Raw genomic sequence first — 15,589 nt, forward strand, 5'->3', positions numbered from 1 at the left:
AAAACACCAATCGCCTTAACTTTAAAAACACCAATCCCCTTAACTTTAAAAACACCAATCGCCTTAACTTTAAAAACACCAATCCCCTTAACTTTAAAAACACCAATCGCCTTAACTTTAAAAACACCAATCCCCTTCACTTTAACAACAAGAATACCCTTAACTTTAACAACAAGAATATGCTTGACTTTAAAAACAAATATCCCCTTAACTTAAAAAACAAGAATACACTTGACTTTAAAAACACAAATCCCTTCCACTTTAAAGACAGGAATCCTCTTGACAGGAAATGTTAGTAACGAGTTAGGGCTACTAATACTTCTATATATGTATGTATCTTTTATACATATACAAAGTGTATATCACAGTAAAATCATGGACAATTGATTAAAAGACATGTATACATATAGTATGTAATCAGTGTTGGGAGCATCCCTTTAGATTTGAGAATTATCAATAAACAACAAGCTCATATCTACTCTACAAAACCACATCATTAGTTGAACAACATGATTTTAAACTTTTTATTTTAAATAAATATACATACAGTAAGTTAAAAACTTTTTAAAAAATGATGAAATCAACTAAGATAAAGACAAAAAAGTGTTTAAAAAAGTAAAATGATAAATCTTGATTAGAATACTGGTTTTGAAATAAATAATTAAAGATAAAAAATATCCATTTTATTGTATTTATATATTGTCTACATATACATGTAGTTTAATAGATATTGTGTCAAAGTTTCTGACAGTTCTGTACATTTTTAGAACTGATTCTAATAAATTTTAAAACTATTGTTAGCATCAAAATATCTCTCTTGTGGTCAGTTTGGACAGGCAAAATGTGTTGGAACTTTCCAAATATAGCGCACTGGGAGATTCAGAACAGAAAGGTCATAGGATCGTAGATTTCACGCAGAGTATTGAGAAAATACTCAATAGTGTATGCTGTTCAGTAAAATTGCTGCTTGGGTTACATTACTTCATTAGGATTATTTTCTGGTGTTTTTATAATTGACACAAATATTTCATTCTGTTCGGCTTATAACAATGCAAACGTGTTAGAAAGCAATCATTAGTAAATCGATCTAGTTAGTTCTACATAGAATTTATGAAAATTAAACATCATACGTTTACCTTATGGTAAATTGAGGTGTTCATTATTAACCAGGTTGACATTGTCTTGTGAGTAAATTTGGTGACATTTATCTCTACTACAACAACACACCTGACATGTAAAATGTGCATGATCTTCTTCATATTTCTTCTCCTTCGGTAGTGGTGATGTTCTCTTTTTCAACTTACTAAAAAATACACTTTTCTGCTTTTCTGTATCTTGTTTTTCAGGTCTTTTTACATGTGCCAATAATTTTGAAAACAAAAATGCATTTTTCAGTTCAGGTGGCACTGAATTCATTTCCTCTTTTCTTCTGTCGATGACAGTAAGATATCGTGGGGATATCTCTTTATTGTTTAACAAACGGTGTACACACTGGTCGATTTCTTTGAACCGTTTTTCATCCGATAAATCAGGAAGAATGATGAAATGGGTACTTGAACCTTCAAACGGATTCTGACTTTCCAATGTAGCTTAAAAAAAAAGAAGATATTTTTAGAACTGCTGTCAAAGTCTATATAATCTTAGAGGTTTAATCAAAGATCAAGAGATTTTTTTTTCTCACTTTTTCACAAACCTCTGACAAGCTGGAATGAAAAAAAAGGTATGACAAAAATGACAGTCAATATATTTTGTGTGAAATGAAAATGAATTTTGATCCTTTCTTTAATACATATAATCATTTTGAAGTTTTCTTCTCTCTACGTACAGCTTGAATTTTGAAATTCTGAATTGATGTGCAACCTCATTTTAAATGATGAAATCTCTTTATTTTTCCAAATACAAACCTTGCAATTACCAAATTATTGGAATATGTAAAAACAAATCTGGAAGTTTTCTCAAACATACAATTAATTGATATTAATGAGTTCACATGGTTGTGCATTATCTGTTTCTTCAAAGTATATGAGCTACACAGAAACAACATAAACCTTTAAATTTTACCAAGTTATTAACTTTAAATACAATGTATCTTTGTTTTCGTTGGGTTTTTTTATTTCAGATTTTGGAATTACCATAAGCTGCATTTGTTTCCTAACATGTGTACAAAATGTTTCAATCCAATTCTCATTGTTCTCATAATCTTACTGAAATATTGGTTTTCATAGGAAGGGAAATAACTCTGTTGATAATTTTCAGAAAAATGATCTATACTTTGAATACAGCTTAACTGTAAGTTTCCTTGAAATCTATCCCAGTTGTTTCCAGGAATTTTTTTTTTTTGGGGGGGGGGGGGTTTACAAAAAAAGAGGAATAACTACATAAGAGTTTTTAAGATAAATACAAATTTCATAATGATGATCAATAAGTTCCAACTAACTGACCTGAATTCTCTTACATGATGAACAAACACCATATTCTGCCTGCATCTACCCTGATAGGACAATACGTTGGAGTTGTGGCATTTTCAATAGTCTATTACATGTATCTATCTTCTTGAAATGCAGTTAAAACTACACAAAAATTTCGGTAATTATTTTGGCATATGCCTTGTCAACTTCTCAAATTTAAATAATGATGATAAGTGAGTTTACAAAGATAGCTTACGATGCCCTGGCTTGCTGAGGGTATATGATGTATCAACTTTATAAGATTTTTCAAACTCTCTTATAATATCCTCGGCAAGGTCTCGATCCTCAAAACTTCCTTCTTCTTCATCATCCAGGAGTATGAATATTCTGTTATTGTTTTGCTGCCGAGTATCTGACAAACACACATCAATCAAAGTAAGTATTCTTGTAATTAATTTGAAACTGAAATCCAAAATATTAACAAAAATAAAAGTACATGAGACCTGCCTTAAAACCACATGTAGCACTAAATAACTTTATAAAGGCCACCTGTATTTAACAAATAACTTTTTGTACAAAAACCTGCCTATAAAGGTTGCCTCTCTGTAACTAATATCTGTCTATAATGGTCACCTCTCTGTAACTAATATTCGTCTATAATGGTCTTCTCTTTGTAATTAATACCTGTCTATAAAGGTCACCTCTCTGTAACTAATATCTGTCTATAATGGTCACCTCTCTGTAACTAATATTCGTCGATAAAGTTCACCTCTATTTAACTAACACCTGTCTATAAAGGTCACCTCTCTGTAAAATAATACCTTTGTACGATGGTCACCTCTGTATAACAAATACCTGTCTATAATGGTCAGATCTTTAAAACTCAATATTGGTTTATAAAGGTCACTGACTTTAGGACCATATGTAATGCAAATAATAGAGACTAAAACTCTATATTAAGGCTACCAGCCAATAAAAAAACACATTTTCTATGCTCCCTCAAGAGGCATTTACATAAAGGTTTGTCTGTGTGGTTTAAACACCATTTGTAACGTATTTAAAATTACAAATTGAAACTTATAACTGCTGTGAGTTTGTTTTGAAGTACAACGCATGTGATTTCTTAACTTCTGTAGGTAATATATATTTTTTTTGGAGTGTATAATTTTTGTGGATTTAAAAATGAAAAAAAAAGTAAAAAAAAAAGTGGAGACTTGATTTGGTGGATAAATATGGATCAATGAATTGAGTTATTGTTATTTTAACAGTTAATCCACATCTAAATTTGTGGATTAAAGGACCATGGAATCCAGAGAAATTGACCATCCTCAAAAAAATCATGATTTTATAGGAACTCACAAGAAAGAATTAATGTGTTTGGGTGGCACAATAAATAACACACTTTTCATTCAACAAGACAACCAACATTTGGCTCCACAACCCACATTCAATATGGTGCTGGGTCATGTGCTTGACCAGAGTATTTGGTTTCCTGCCACATTTATATATTAAAACTTGGTGCACACTTTAATATATTATGCTGTTGAAAAACCTTGATCTATTCACTATATATCCTTCTTTCTGAGATGCGTGAGTTCATTGTTATTTTCATGTCTACTTTAAACTAATGCCATTATAGCTAAAACTATAGCTCTACTGAGTTAAAGTTACCAGTTCAAAAACACAACTACAAACAGGAATTCTTGTATCTTGTCATTGAATCTGGGCCAATCTGGTCTCATAATCATTGTCTAATAAATAATGTCTATTTTTGGGCAGTTTATAACAAAAGATCAGGTTCATAACAGTTCATACTCCATATCAAATGCAAAATATCAAATTTTAGAAAGCATTAAAAGAGCATCAAATTAGTGAATATCAAACACTAAGTTAAAGGTGGACATTTAGTGGACAACAAAACAGCATTAGTTTTATAGTTCTACAGAACAACCATAAAGATACAGGTAGTTTTTATCACAAGAATTTAACCTACGAACAGACAGGTAAGTAGCATTATAAGTAAACAAACAGACAGGTAAGTAGTATTGTAAGTAAACAAACAGACGGGTAAGTAGTATTGTAAGTAAACAAACAGACAGGTAAGTAGTATTGTAAGTAAACGAACAGACAGGTAAGTAGCATGGTAAGTAAACAAACAGACAGGTAAGTAGTATTGTAAGTAAACAAACTGACAGGTAAGTAGTATTGTAAGTAAACAAACAGACAGGTAAGTAGTATTGTAAGTAAACAAACAGACAGGTAAGTAGTATTGTAAGTAAACAAACAGACAGGTAAGTAGTATTGTAAGTAAACAAACAGACAGGTAAGTAGCATGGTAAGTAAACGAACAGACAGGTAAGTAGTATTGTAAGTAAACGAACAGACAGGTAAGTAGTATTGTAAGTACACAGACAGGTAAGTAGTATTGTAAGTACACAGACAGGTAAGTAGTATTGTAAGTAAACGAACAGACAGGTAAGTAGCATTGTAAGTACACAGACAGGTAAGTAGTATTGTAAGTAAACAAACAGACAGGTAAGTAGTATTGTAAGTAAACAAAAAGACAGGTAAGTAGTATTGTAAGTAAAAAGACAGGTAAGTAGTATTGTAAGTAAACAGACAGGTAAGTAGTATTGTAAGTAAACAAACAGACAGGTAAGTAGTATTGTAAGTAAACAAACAGACAGGTAAGTAGTATTGTAAGTAAACGAACAGACAGGTAAGTAGCATTGTAAGTACACAGACAGGTAAGTAGTATTGTAAGTACACAGACAGGTAAGTAGTATTGTAAGTACACAGACAGGTAAGTAGTATTGTAAGTAAACAAACAGACAGGTAAGTAGTATTGTAAGTAAACGAACAGACTGGTAAGTAGCATTGTAAGTAAACGAACAGACAGGTAAGTAGTATTGTAAGTAAACAGACAGATAAGTAGTATTGTAAGTAAACAAACAGACAGGTAAGTAGTATTGTAAGTAAACAGACAGGTAAGTAGTATTGTAAGTAAACAGACAGGTAAGTAGTATTGTAAGTAAACAGACAGGTAAGTAGTATTGTAAGTTCATTCATTAACTTCTACAAACAAACAAAGAATAATTTTGACCTGGAATTATTCTGTTGAAGATTTGAATCCAGATTAAAGGTTCAACCTCATCATCAAATTCATGGTACAATTAATGTACCAATGTACATGTACATAAATATGCTTTGAATCTATAATGTATGTTGATGCTATGGCGTTCCAGGATGAGGGAGTTATTTCCCTTGCATCAATGTTGTACACATCAAGAACCCATGCAAGTATTTTTAATTAATGATTATAATATTTCATTTGTTAATTAAAAAAATAAGTCACTGTATATTGTTACTACATAAATAACATTAGAGAATTACATTAGATTGTTGTCTGATTACTTCTAGTTCCTAAAAAACAAAACAATGCTTTGGTATGGGATAGGAGTAGTACTTACCAAAATAACGAGATTTTATGTAGAGTCCAATGTTTTTATGTTTCCATGTTACCGAGAACACATAAACAAGGATTACAATGATGAAAACAACACACAGAACAATCATTGCCTGAATTATTGGAAATGGTAGCCGTTTCTCCACTACATCAACTGAAAATGGAAAATAAGTGCTGATAATTAAATGGTTTGTTAAAAACATATATTTAAAAACCCATATCTTTAACAGTAGTCTTGTTAAAAAATATGTCAAGCAGAATTTTCGAGTGTGCATGGATTTATCAATATTGGCAAAGCGGTAAGAACAGGCGACCATTACAACTACTCAAAAGGACTAACTAAGATTATTACAGCACATTAAAAGACCATATGTTTATATTTCTGCAGAATTGAATAACATGCAGATGTAAAGCTAAGGTCTTATTTCCAGATAAATAGAGTTCTTCCATTGTCCTCTTCCAGAAATGTACTGATCACATAAAAATGTAAGATGGTTCATAATTCCAGGACAGCCCAGAAGAGTTGAATACAATAATTTGTCATTATAAGATGAAAAGTCTTTCCTTCATACCATTTCTTTAGTAATGTGAACACTGAATCTTAAATATGAAAACAAAATTACTGTAGATTCTTTTGTAAACTTCACTGAAAAGATCAGACTGAAATACATTATCATACAAGGATCTGGACAGTAGTCAATTAAAAGTCAGGAAAGATTAACAATTAAGTCATACCCATGATTGATCAAGGTCTATCATATGCTTACATCATCTGATCATTGTCTAACAAAAAAATCTGTCTGATATAGGTAAATTGAATGTTTCAGTCTGATCATGGTCTATCATATGCTTATGTCATCTGATCATGCTCTATCAAATATTTCTGTCTGATATTGGTCTATCAAATGTTTCAGTCTGATCATGGTCTATCATATGCTTACATCAACTCATGATTCTCTATCAAATATTTCTGTCTGATGTTGGTCTATCAAATGTTTCAGTCTGATCATGGTCTATCATATGCTTACATCAACTCATGATTCTCTATCAAATATTTCTGTCTGATGTTGGTCTATCAAATGTTTCAGTTTGATCATGGTCTATCGTATGCTTATGTCATCTGATTATTCTCTAACAAAACTTTCTGTATGGTATTGGTCTATCAAATGTTTCAGTCATTTGATCAAGAGCTATCAATGTTATTGTCCTCTGATCATAATCTATGGGATGTTTCAAATGTCTTTTCACCTCTTTTTATATGTAGATGACGAGTAACATTGGTGACAGTTGAATTCATCACAATACACACAAAATGATCACCAAAATCTTCTTTTTGTACATCATGAATGGTCAAATTAGTCACAATAAGTCGTCCTGCATTTCTGCAAAATATAAAAAGACTAGAAAATGTCTGTAAGACATGAATGCCCCCCCCCCCCATGTGAAATAATAGTAAAAGGTCCGAAAGAGATGATTTTGTTAATTTGTATGCAACTATGTACAACTTAAGTTTCATACTTAAATTGACAAGTTGATTTAACGTACATGAATTTGGAATTTTGTTCTCTGGAAAAAATGAGGGAGTATATTAGTTCCTTATGCCTTAAAACCCTCAAGTACCAAATTATGTAGAAATAAGATGATGTTCCTCTTTTTTGAGTTATCTCCCCCTGGTGGCCATCTTTTTTTAGAATGCTGAGAAATTCAACACTGCATGAGGTCTTTCCATACTTGATATTTGTATGAAGTTTCATGAAAATTGCCTTCCGAATGAAGTTGTTAGGTGGTATATACTGATTTGGGACAGGACGCGACGTGACGCGACACACGGGACGGACGGATATGGGCAACGCTATATGCCCCCGGCCATAAATGGCGGGGACATAATAAAAAAAATACCAAGGTTGAATGCAGCAAGAGGCCAAAATGAACTATATATATAGCTCACCTGTTCTGCATCTTATGAAAAGATGACTTTGTTGAGAGAGCTTTTTTCATCCAACTATTTTTTTTCTCATTTGACACTTGAGACTATCAATGAAGTCTTAAAAATTGTTTCTCAATACTTTGAATGTTACAATGTTATCTTTCATTAATGTGTTTTGTAATATGGTTATACTGTGGCATATTGAGATGGTAAAACATGGGATATTTCAGAGAGAATTTTGTCAAAATCCTCTTAGTAGTTCATGATTAGTGGCGATTTTTTGGAAAAAGTTGACAGATGGAGGATGGATGGATGACAGACAGATAGACAACAGACACCAAGGTATACCATAAGCTTTCCTGGCATTTTGGGCTAAGTGAACTAAAATTCCAACAAAGTTATATCTATGCATTAATTTAGAATTTGGGGAATATTACCCATCATGGAAAAAGGAAAATTTTGGGCCTATTTTGAGAAATAGTGAAATTTCAGGCAGCCCATTAGGTGAAAATTCAAAAAAGAGATAAGATAAAAATATATGACATACCTGAGAATTAAATCAATAAAATATAAAAATGTGAAATTGATATTTTTTTTCCTGATGTCTAGACTATCAAGAGTAATACCTGTCTCTGTCCTAATTTATGTAGATTTAAACAAGCATGACTACAATACCTTAGAACCATTTTTTATGCACCTGGAATTTCTTGCTCAGAATTTTTTATGATGAAACCAATCAAAATCAGGTGACATTTTGGCTCATGTTATTGTTGACATCAGTTTCAATAATTTGCCAGATCAATCTGGTCACTGACCTCATTAACACTCAATCTGGACTAGGTATGCAAAGGAGAACATGGAATATTGCAGTTATACTATCTAAAAATAGCTTTTATTGACCAATCAAATGTCATCTTACCTCTTAAGTGAATTCAAACAAATTCAGTGCATATGCACATTATACAGTTGTCAAGTCCTAAAGTATAGAAGTCTTTATTGTTTTTTTTTTTCATGAGAAAAACTTTCATGATTTAAAATTGAAAATCCCAGACAAAGTGTACAGCTTATGGCCTAGGTACTTGTAAAGAAGAACTAAATACAAACCTGGTAGTTGTTTTCACATTGTACCTCGTCCCCTGCAGATCTGCTATTTTCATATAGTTAGACCCTCGCCTCAGATACCAGTCAGCGGAGTAAGGTCCGGCACTCTGACAACCATAGTCTGCCACACAAGAACTTTTTACAGTCTCACCCAGATCTGTTCGCTCTTCTTTCATAGTTAGATGAATGAGCACATTTTTCCTTTTGGCACAATCTGGCAGGCAAAAAATGAAAAGAACATACCAGGTAAATTATTTTCATTACAAAAGTAGACAAAGTTATAATCATATTGATCATATAAGATTAATGCATTCTTAAATATGTACAGTGCAAACCACTTAATGTGATGTTGGTTAATGTCACTTTCTTGTTAATATCATGTTTTTTAAAAAGATTTTTCCCTATATTTTCTATGTAATCCAATGTCTGATAATGTCACTTAATTTTATGTGGGAAACACTAAATATCACTTTTTCATTTCACAGCTATTACAAACAAGTGCTGTTGAATGCTCCCTAAATTTGACAGAATTTAAGAATAAAAGATAACAAAGGGCAATAGCACCTAAATTATGCAGCAGAGAGTTATGGTTCTTGTACACTGCATTTCTCCTCATCATGATTGATCTACTTATGAAGTTTTATGTTTATACCTCTTACAGTTTTGTGCTATGCTCCGGATTTAAGTATGGAAAATAACAAAGAACATAACTCCTAAATTATGCCCAAGAGAGTTATGGTTTCGTCATCAAGATCTATCTATAAAGTTTCATGTTGATGCCTGTTATAATTTTTGTGCTATGTTCTGGACAGGTAAGTGAGGACAGGAACTATGGATTTATACCCAATGGGCCAAACGTAACACCTGGACATGCCCGTAAATATTGTCACTGCTCTACTCACCAACATTTCACACCTCAGGACTTCTGAACAATAGATTGACCTGCTTACCTGTAAGGTCCAGCTAATTGCAGGGAAGTCTGGTGCACATTTTTTTTTCAATTGGCTAATGCAATCTTAGTGATAAATTGGTCTTAAACCTTTTGTCATTTGTCACTATTTTACAACAGTTATGGCCCAAGTGCCGATATTCTATAGACTAATTGTCATGAGGTTTCTGGGGATTTTGGAGCCTTTTCTCATCTTGCTTTACTTAGTCTGAATTATCTTATCTATCTTTCTGGCTTTGTTTAATGCGTTTATCATCCTATGAACAGCCAGAGTCATTTTGAGGCAAGGCCTCCTTGAAGTAGTTGATATCTACCTCACTGAACAACATATGGGAGGCTTGTCACATGTCATTCAGAGCAATAAGGGTGAAATGTCTATGGACACAATCATATCTCAGCAGGCCATTCGGTTTCCTAGCTTTAGGAGAAACACTAATAATCACAGGCAGGGAGCATCAAACTAGCCACCTCAGATCTTCACATGAGGTTACGTAGGCCAACACTCTGACTGACTGACCTGGCATTGCCCCACATCTGTCTGCTAATGACAAACTTTGAAACATGCCATTTGGCTTATAGACTAAGAATAAACATTTTAATCTGTGTGTGACGTGAAAATGGCAATTTCACAGGTACACGGGTAAAAATGGCCATCCCTGTAATCATAACTACAGGGACGGCAACGCTACACAGGTAAAGTGGCCATCCCTGTAATCATGACTACAGGTGCAGTGGTGATGAACACACCTTTCACCTAGCCATCCAAGCTGGTTCAATTCCCGGAACGGAAGTGATAAAGGTATGGGGGTCATCTGCCAGATCAAGTGGGTTTTCACCGGATACTCCAGTTTCCTCCTACAGTAAGAACCCCCATGCACTTCCATTCGGGCCAATAAGAGTGTTTAATATAAGCTAATAGCTTTTTTTACCATAATAATTGTTGTAAAATAAAGTTTATATTTATCGTACTACTATATGTATTGATCCAATAACGTGTTTCAAGTCCATGCTCCATAAAAAATAGATAGCTCTACAAAACAGGACAAGACTTACCATAAAGATCCAATTGAATGTATAGTGTTTTAGGCAAATCAGAATCAAGATGTGCTATGCACTTGTATGTTCCATTAGAATTTTTGTTGTAGGTGAACATGCCATAATCTCCATCATTTTCTTCATCAATGTATGTCCTGAGAAGTGTCAAATGTTTGTTCCTCTTACTCAGATAGACAGTTTGCTCCCATTCAGAATTATTTTCCATAACAATCGGAACCCATTTACCATGGAATTTATGATACCAGGAAATTGAGCTGAATAAGTCAACATCACAGTACAAGTCAACTGCAGTCCCAGCCTTCTGTTCAATCTTACAGGTTCCTGTGGCAGACACGTTTACAGACAGATTCTTCCTCCACTGATCTGAAAAATAGGATCATCTGAGAAATGTCTGCCTTCTACACTAATATTTACATATTAGACACTGTTAGTTTAAGTATCACTATGACATCACATGTACCATATAACTGGTCACCTCATTAAATTTCTTACTCATGCACATACTTTTGACTGCCTAAAAACAGGTATCAAGATATATTTGAGCTGTGCGATCCTGGTGGCTATTAGATGTAACATACTTTAATGAAAACCAAATTCTATACTTCAGAAGGGAAGATTGGAAGGAAGATTGTACAGAGCAAGAGTGAACAAATGGTAGAAAGTATTGTGTCTGATGTAGCATGTAGACGATGTTGTACATAAATTTACCTTTGAAATATGGAGTTAATGACACATCGCAGATAATGTTGTACATAAATTTACCTTTGAAATATGGAGTTGATGACACATTGCAGATAATGTTGTACATTTATAAAGTTTACCTTTGAAATATGAGAATTGATGACAAATTGCAGATAATATTGTACATCTTACCTTTGAAATATGGAGTTGATGACAAATTGCAGATAATGTTGTACATAAATTTACCTTTGCAATATGGAGTTGATGACACATCGCAGATAATGTTGTACATAAATTTACCTTTGAAATATGGAGTTGATGACACATTGCAGATAATGTTGTACATTTTTAAAATTTACCTTTGAAATATGGAAATGTTGACAAATTGCAGACAATGTTGTACATTTATAAAGTTTACCTTTGAAATATGAGAATTGATGACAAATTGCAGATAATATTGTACATCTTACCTTTGAAATATGGAGTTGATGACAAATTGCAGATAATGTTGTACATAAATTTACCTTTGCAATATGGAGTTGATGACACATCACAGATAATTTTGTACATAAATTTACCTTTGAAATATGGAGTTGATGACACGTCGCAGATAATGTTGTACATAAATTTACCTTTGAAATATGGAGTTGATGACACATCGCACGTAATGTTGTACATAAATTTACCTTTGCAATATGGAGTTGATGACACATCGCAGATAATTTTGTACATAAATTTACCTTTGCAATATGGAGTTGATGACACATCGCAGGTAATGTTGTACATAAATTTACCTTTGAAATATGAGAATTGATGACACATCGCAGATAATGTTGTACATTTTACCTTTGCAATATGGAATTGATGACACATTGCAGATAATGTTGTACATAAATTTACCTTTGAAATATGGAATTGATGACAAATTGCAGATGATATTGTACATAAAATTACCTTTGCAATATGGTAGTGATGATACATTGCAGAAAATGTTGTACATTACTAAGAGGTAGAAAAAGTTTGTCCAACCCTTCAGTTCCATACCAATCTGCACTATCATCTTAACATTGGCTGCAAAATTGTAAAAAAAAAAGTGCATTAACGATTCAGAGATGTAATTAACATGTACATAATCTATTACATCAGTCCAACAACATATGTATATATTAAGATATCAAACTTAGTAGCAATTTAAACTACAATATTGACAGATAATGATAATGATCATTAAAATCATAGTCACAGTTATTTTTCTATGCTATATATAGATATGCATGTAAATTTATCTGTAGCTAAGCAAAATTCTGAATTTTGCCAAAATGTTTAGGAAAATCAACCTGGGTTTCATTGAAATACTAATAATATTAAATATGAAACTTTACATGCATAAATTATTCTATGAAACAGATTATAACATCTTTAGATGACTTATTTCAATAATCCACATTGGTGCTGACAAGAGGCCCAATGGGCCTGCACCGCTCACCAGGTAATATCACAAATACAATCAATATCTATCACAAATAGAAAAAACTTATACACTATTGTCATTCAAAAAGGACACATCCAATAAATTTTCACTGATTTTAACCAATTTATAAAACAAACTTCAGCTTCTAACACTCAGCGCTAAACAGTAACAGTTATGACCTGGGTTATTGGTAAATGTCATTTCTTTTTCTTGCCAAAGTCATCTGGTTTTGACCCCAGGACACCTTTCCACAAAATATCCTGCTGCTCAGACAACAACAAAGAAGAAGGATCTACCAGTCCAATATCACACTTCCTGGCCATTTTGTTAGTCAGAAGAAATTGTTTTAAACTTTTGACACACTTGACTCCTGTGACCTTGAATATTGGCCAAGGCATGTAACACAGTAGGCATAAACACACGTACTTGTTGGTAATAGCCATGTTTATTACATGTTGAACTATAATAATGTTACATGTACAAAAGCAACATCTCGTCAACATACAGAGTTCATATACTCATACTAGTACTTCACATTGTGTCTCGTATCGGAACTGTCCATCTGTTGGGCTCTCTGAAGGCCGTGTGTTCTAATCTAAATATCTCCCTGTCTGTCCATAGAGCTAGTCTTATAGGGCTCTCTTCCCAGGGCTCTGTCTATACGACTCTGTCTACTCTCCTTCTGCTCTCTCTATAGAGCTCTCTCTGTTCTCTCTTTCCCTCCTTTTATCTTACTCTGGACCAAGCTTATCCGGCCATCCCCTAATATGGACGTCACTAGTTGCTAGATGATACGATTGTTGAAGTATAGCCACCTGTACTCGAGGTGCAAGGTTGAGATTCCCCCTGCTACTTTGTTACTTGAAATAGACCCTAATAATTACTCTACTACTAGGTGGTCACTGTCCCAACAGGAAATTGCATAAGTTTGATCATCAAGGAAGTGGGGATAGTATCTAATTAATTAACAGGCCAAAGCTGTACACCCACTGATAAGATTCTCAGGGCCCAGACTACACCAACCTAAAGTGTATATATGCAAGTAATTACCCACACCCCTGTGAACTACCTATATGTGTTATATTGATATACTATTGATCATTGAACGAACTATTGCTTAAGCTAACTTATTTCAACCAATCAGTCAAAGATTATTGACTTATGTATCTGAGTTACACTAATATGGAAACCTCCTTTTGTAACAATATATATCTAAACCCTATTTTGTTACATCAAGGTAATTTCTTTTGGGAAATTTTGCTGGACTTCATCCCAAGAATCTACCAGCCAAATATAACAACTCTTATTGAAAAGAAGAGGTATAAAGGAAGTTGAGTCGGTGATCTTATAATAAAGGCACATAAGTGCTAGACAGGTCTTGTTGTGGAAGAAAATCAGAACACTACAAGTTGAGCTCATATCTGCATACCCTTGATAAAAATCCAAAACCAGTGCATACTAGCTAGAGTTCAACAAATGAAAGGTAGGCTATTTCACAGTGATTAAAATTTGACATTCATACAGGCATTTAACATAGATTTTCTTATATTCTGAATATTAAGAAAAATTAAATCTTTTGTAAATATTATCAACTATACAACAGATGAAAGTCGCCCTATATTTAGATCACTTCATTTATTGGCTATATGCTGTATATGTATAGATTTGTGACTGTGACAAGTGGTATTATCTCCATGTCACCTAGCAAAGTCCTGTCATACTTGTATCTTAAACAAAGAATCTACATGTTTACATACATGTTTAAACTCCTAATAACATGACACTGTTAAGCTGTTCAAAACCAGACTTTTCACGTCATTTATGTTTTATGAAAACAGTCTTTGAAGTTTTGTGGTTTTTCGAGTCTTGGCAACAAAATTTGACAATGCTGTGTTGGGTAAAATCTCATATAACCAATAAATGTTATACTGGCCTATTAAGTGTCACACGTTCAAAATGCAGAGGGCAAATTAAACATTCATTTAAATTCATGACGTAATGTCATTGTCTTTATTAAGATATCACAATCAATTTCTACATACATGTACCAATGAAATACTGAATCTTAAAAATACTTCCTGTTCCTTTGAACTACACGGATAACAGACATGAACAAACTTCTACCTGACCTGGAAATTTCCAACATTCTTGATGTCTTTACAATCTCTTTCCAAAGAATTGAAGTCTCCCCCTTCTGCTTGTTGTGCAAACAACCCTACATTACAAAATGTATATAATAATAGGCGTTCATTCAGGTATGGACTTGATTAGATAATGCCCAGTCTTTTGGTAGAAGTATGACATGTATGTATGATAAACTGACATACTGAAACATATCCATCCACCTCGAAAATACCTGATAACACTTGTCTACGTTCATATAACTTGTTACTTCCTGATTATGAGTCTGTACCATCAGCTTTCAATCCCATTTTCCTCTGGGACTTCCAAGTGTTTTACGCTCTGTGTACTGTTTTAAAAAATAACGGATTTCCCAACTCACCTATACAATGTCCAGGTCACTTACACG

The 15,589-nt window shown here is 33.2% G+C and overlaps 1 protein-coding gene across 1 annotated transcript; it reads right to left on the bottom strand.

Annotated features, from left to right (window-relative positions):
• Positions 1–803: 803 nt before the first annotated feature.
• LOC132544457 (uncharacterized) lies at positions 804–15,493 on the bottom strand. Its single transcript, XM_060208055.1, has 8 exons — positions 15,416–15,493; positions 12,543–12,659; positions 10,905–11,270; positions 8,906–9,116; positions 7,123–7,256; positions 5,879–6,028; positions 2,665–2,820; positions 804–1,589 (listed from the first exon to the last, which is right to left on the bottom strand). The coding sequence occupies exons 2-8, from the start codon at positions 12,646–12,648 to the stop codon at positions 1,138–1,140; spliced, it is 1,575 nt and encodes a 524-aa protein (XP_060064038.1). The 5' UTR covers positions 12,649–12,659; positions 15,416–15,493; the 3' UTR covers positions 804–1,137.
• Positions 15,494–15,589: the final 96 nt, after the last annotated feature.

The sequence above is a fragment of the Ylistrum balloti genome, unplaced genomic scaffold (assembly GCF_031769215.1).
Source record: "Ylistrum balloti isolate Yb309-2 unplaced genomic scaffold, AGI_CSIRO_Ybal_v1 Utg369798, whole genome shotgun sequence".
Taxonomy (NCBI): Eukaryota; Metazoa; Mollusca; class Bivalvia; order Pectinida; family Pectinidae; genus Ylistrum; species Ylistrum balloti.

Excerpts from the sequence above, each read along its gene's own strand:
- LOC132544457 (XM_060208055.1), bottom strand. The coding sequence starts at position 12,648 with ATGATAGTGCAGATTGGTATGGAACTGAAGGGTTGGACAAACTTTTTC. Across the intron at positions 9,117-10,904 it reads CATTCAATTGGATCTTTATG|ATTGTGCCAAAAGGAAAAAT; the intron begins GTAAGTCTTGTC and ends TTTGCCTGCCAG. Across the intron at positions 6,029-7,122 it reads TCATCTACATATAAAAAGAG|TTGATGTAGTGGAGAAACGG; the intron begins GTGAAAAGACAT and ends TTCCATTTTCAG.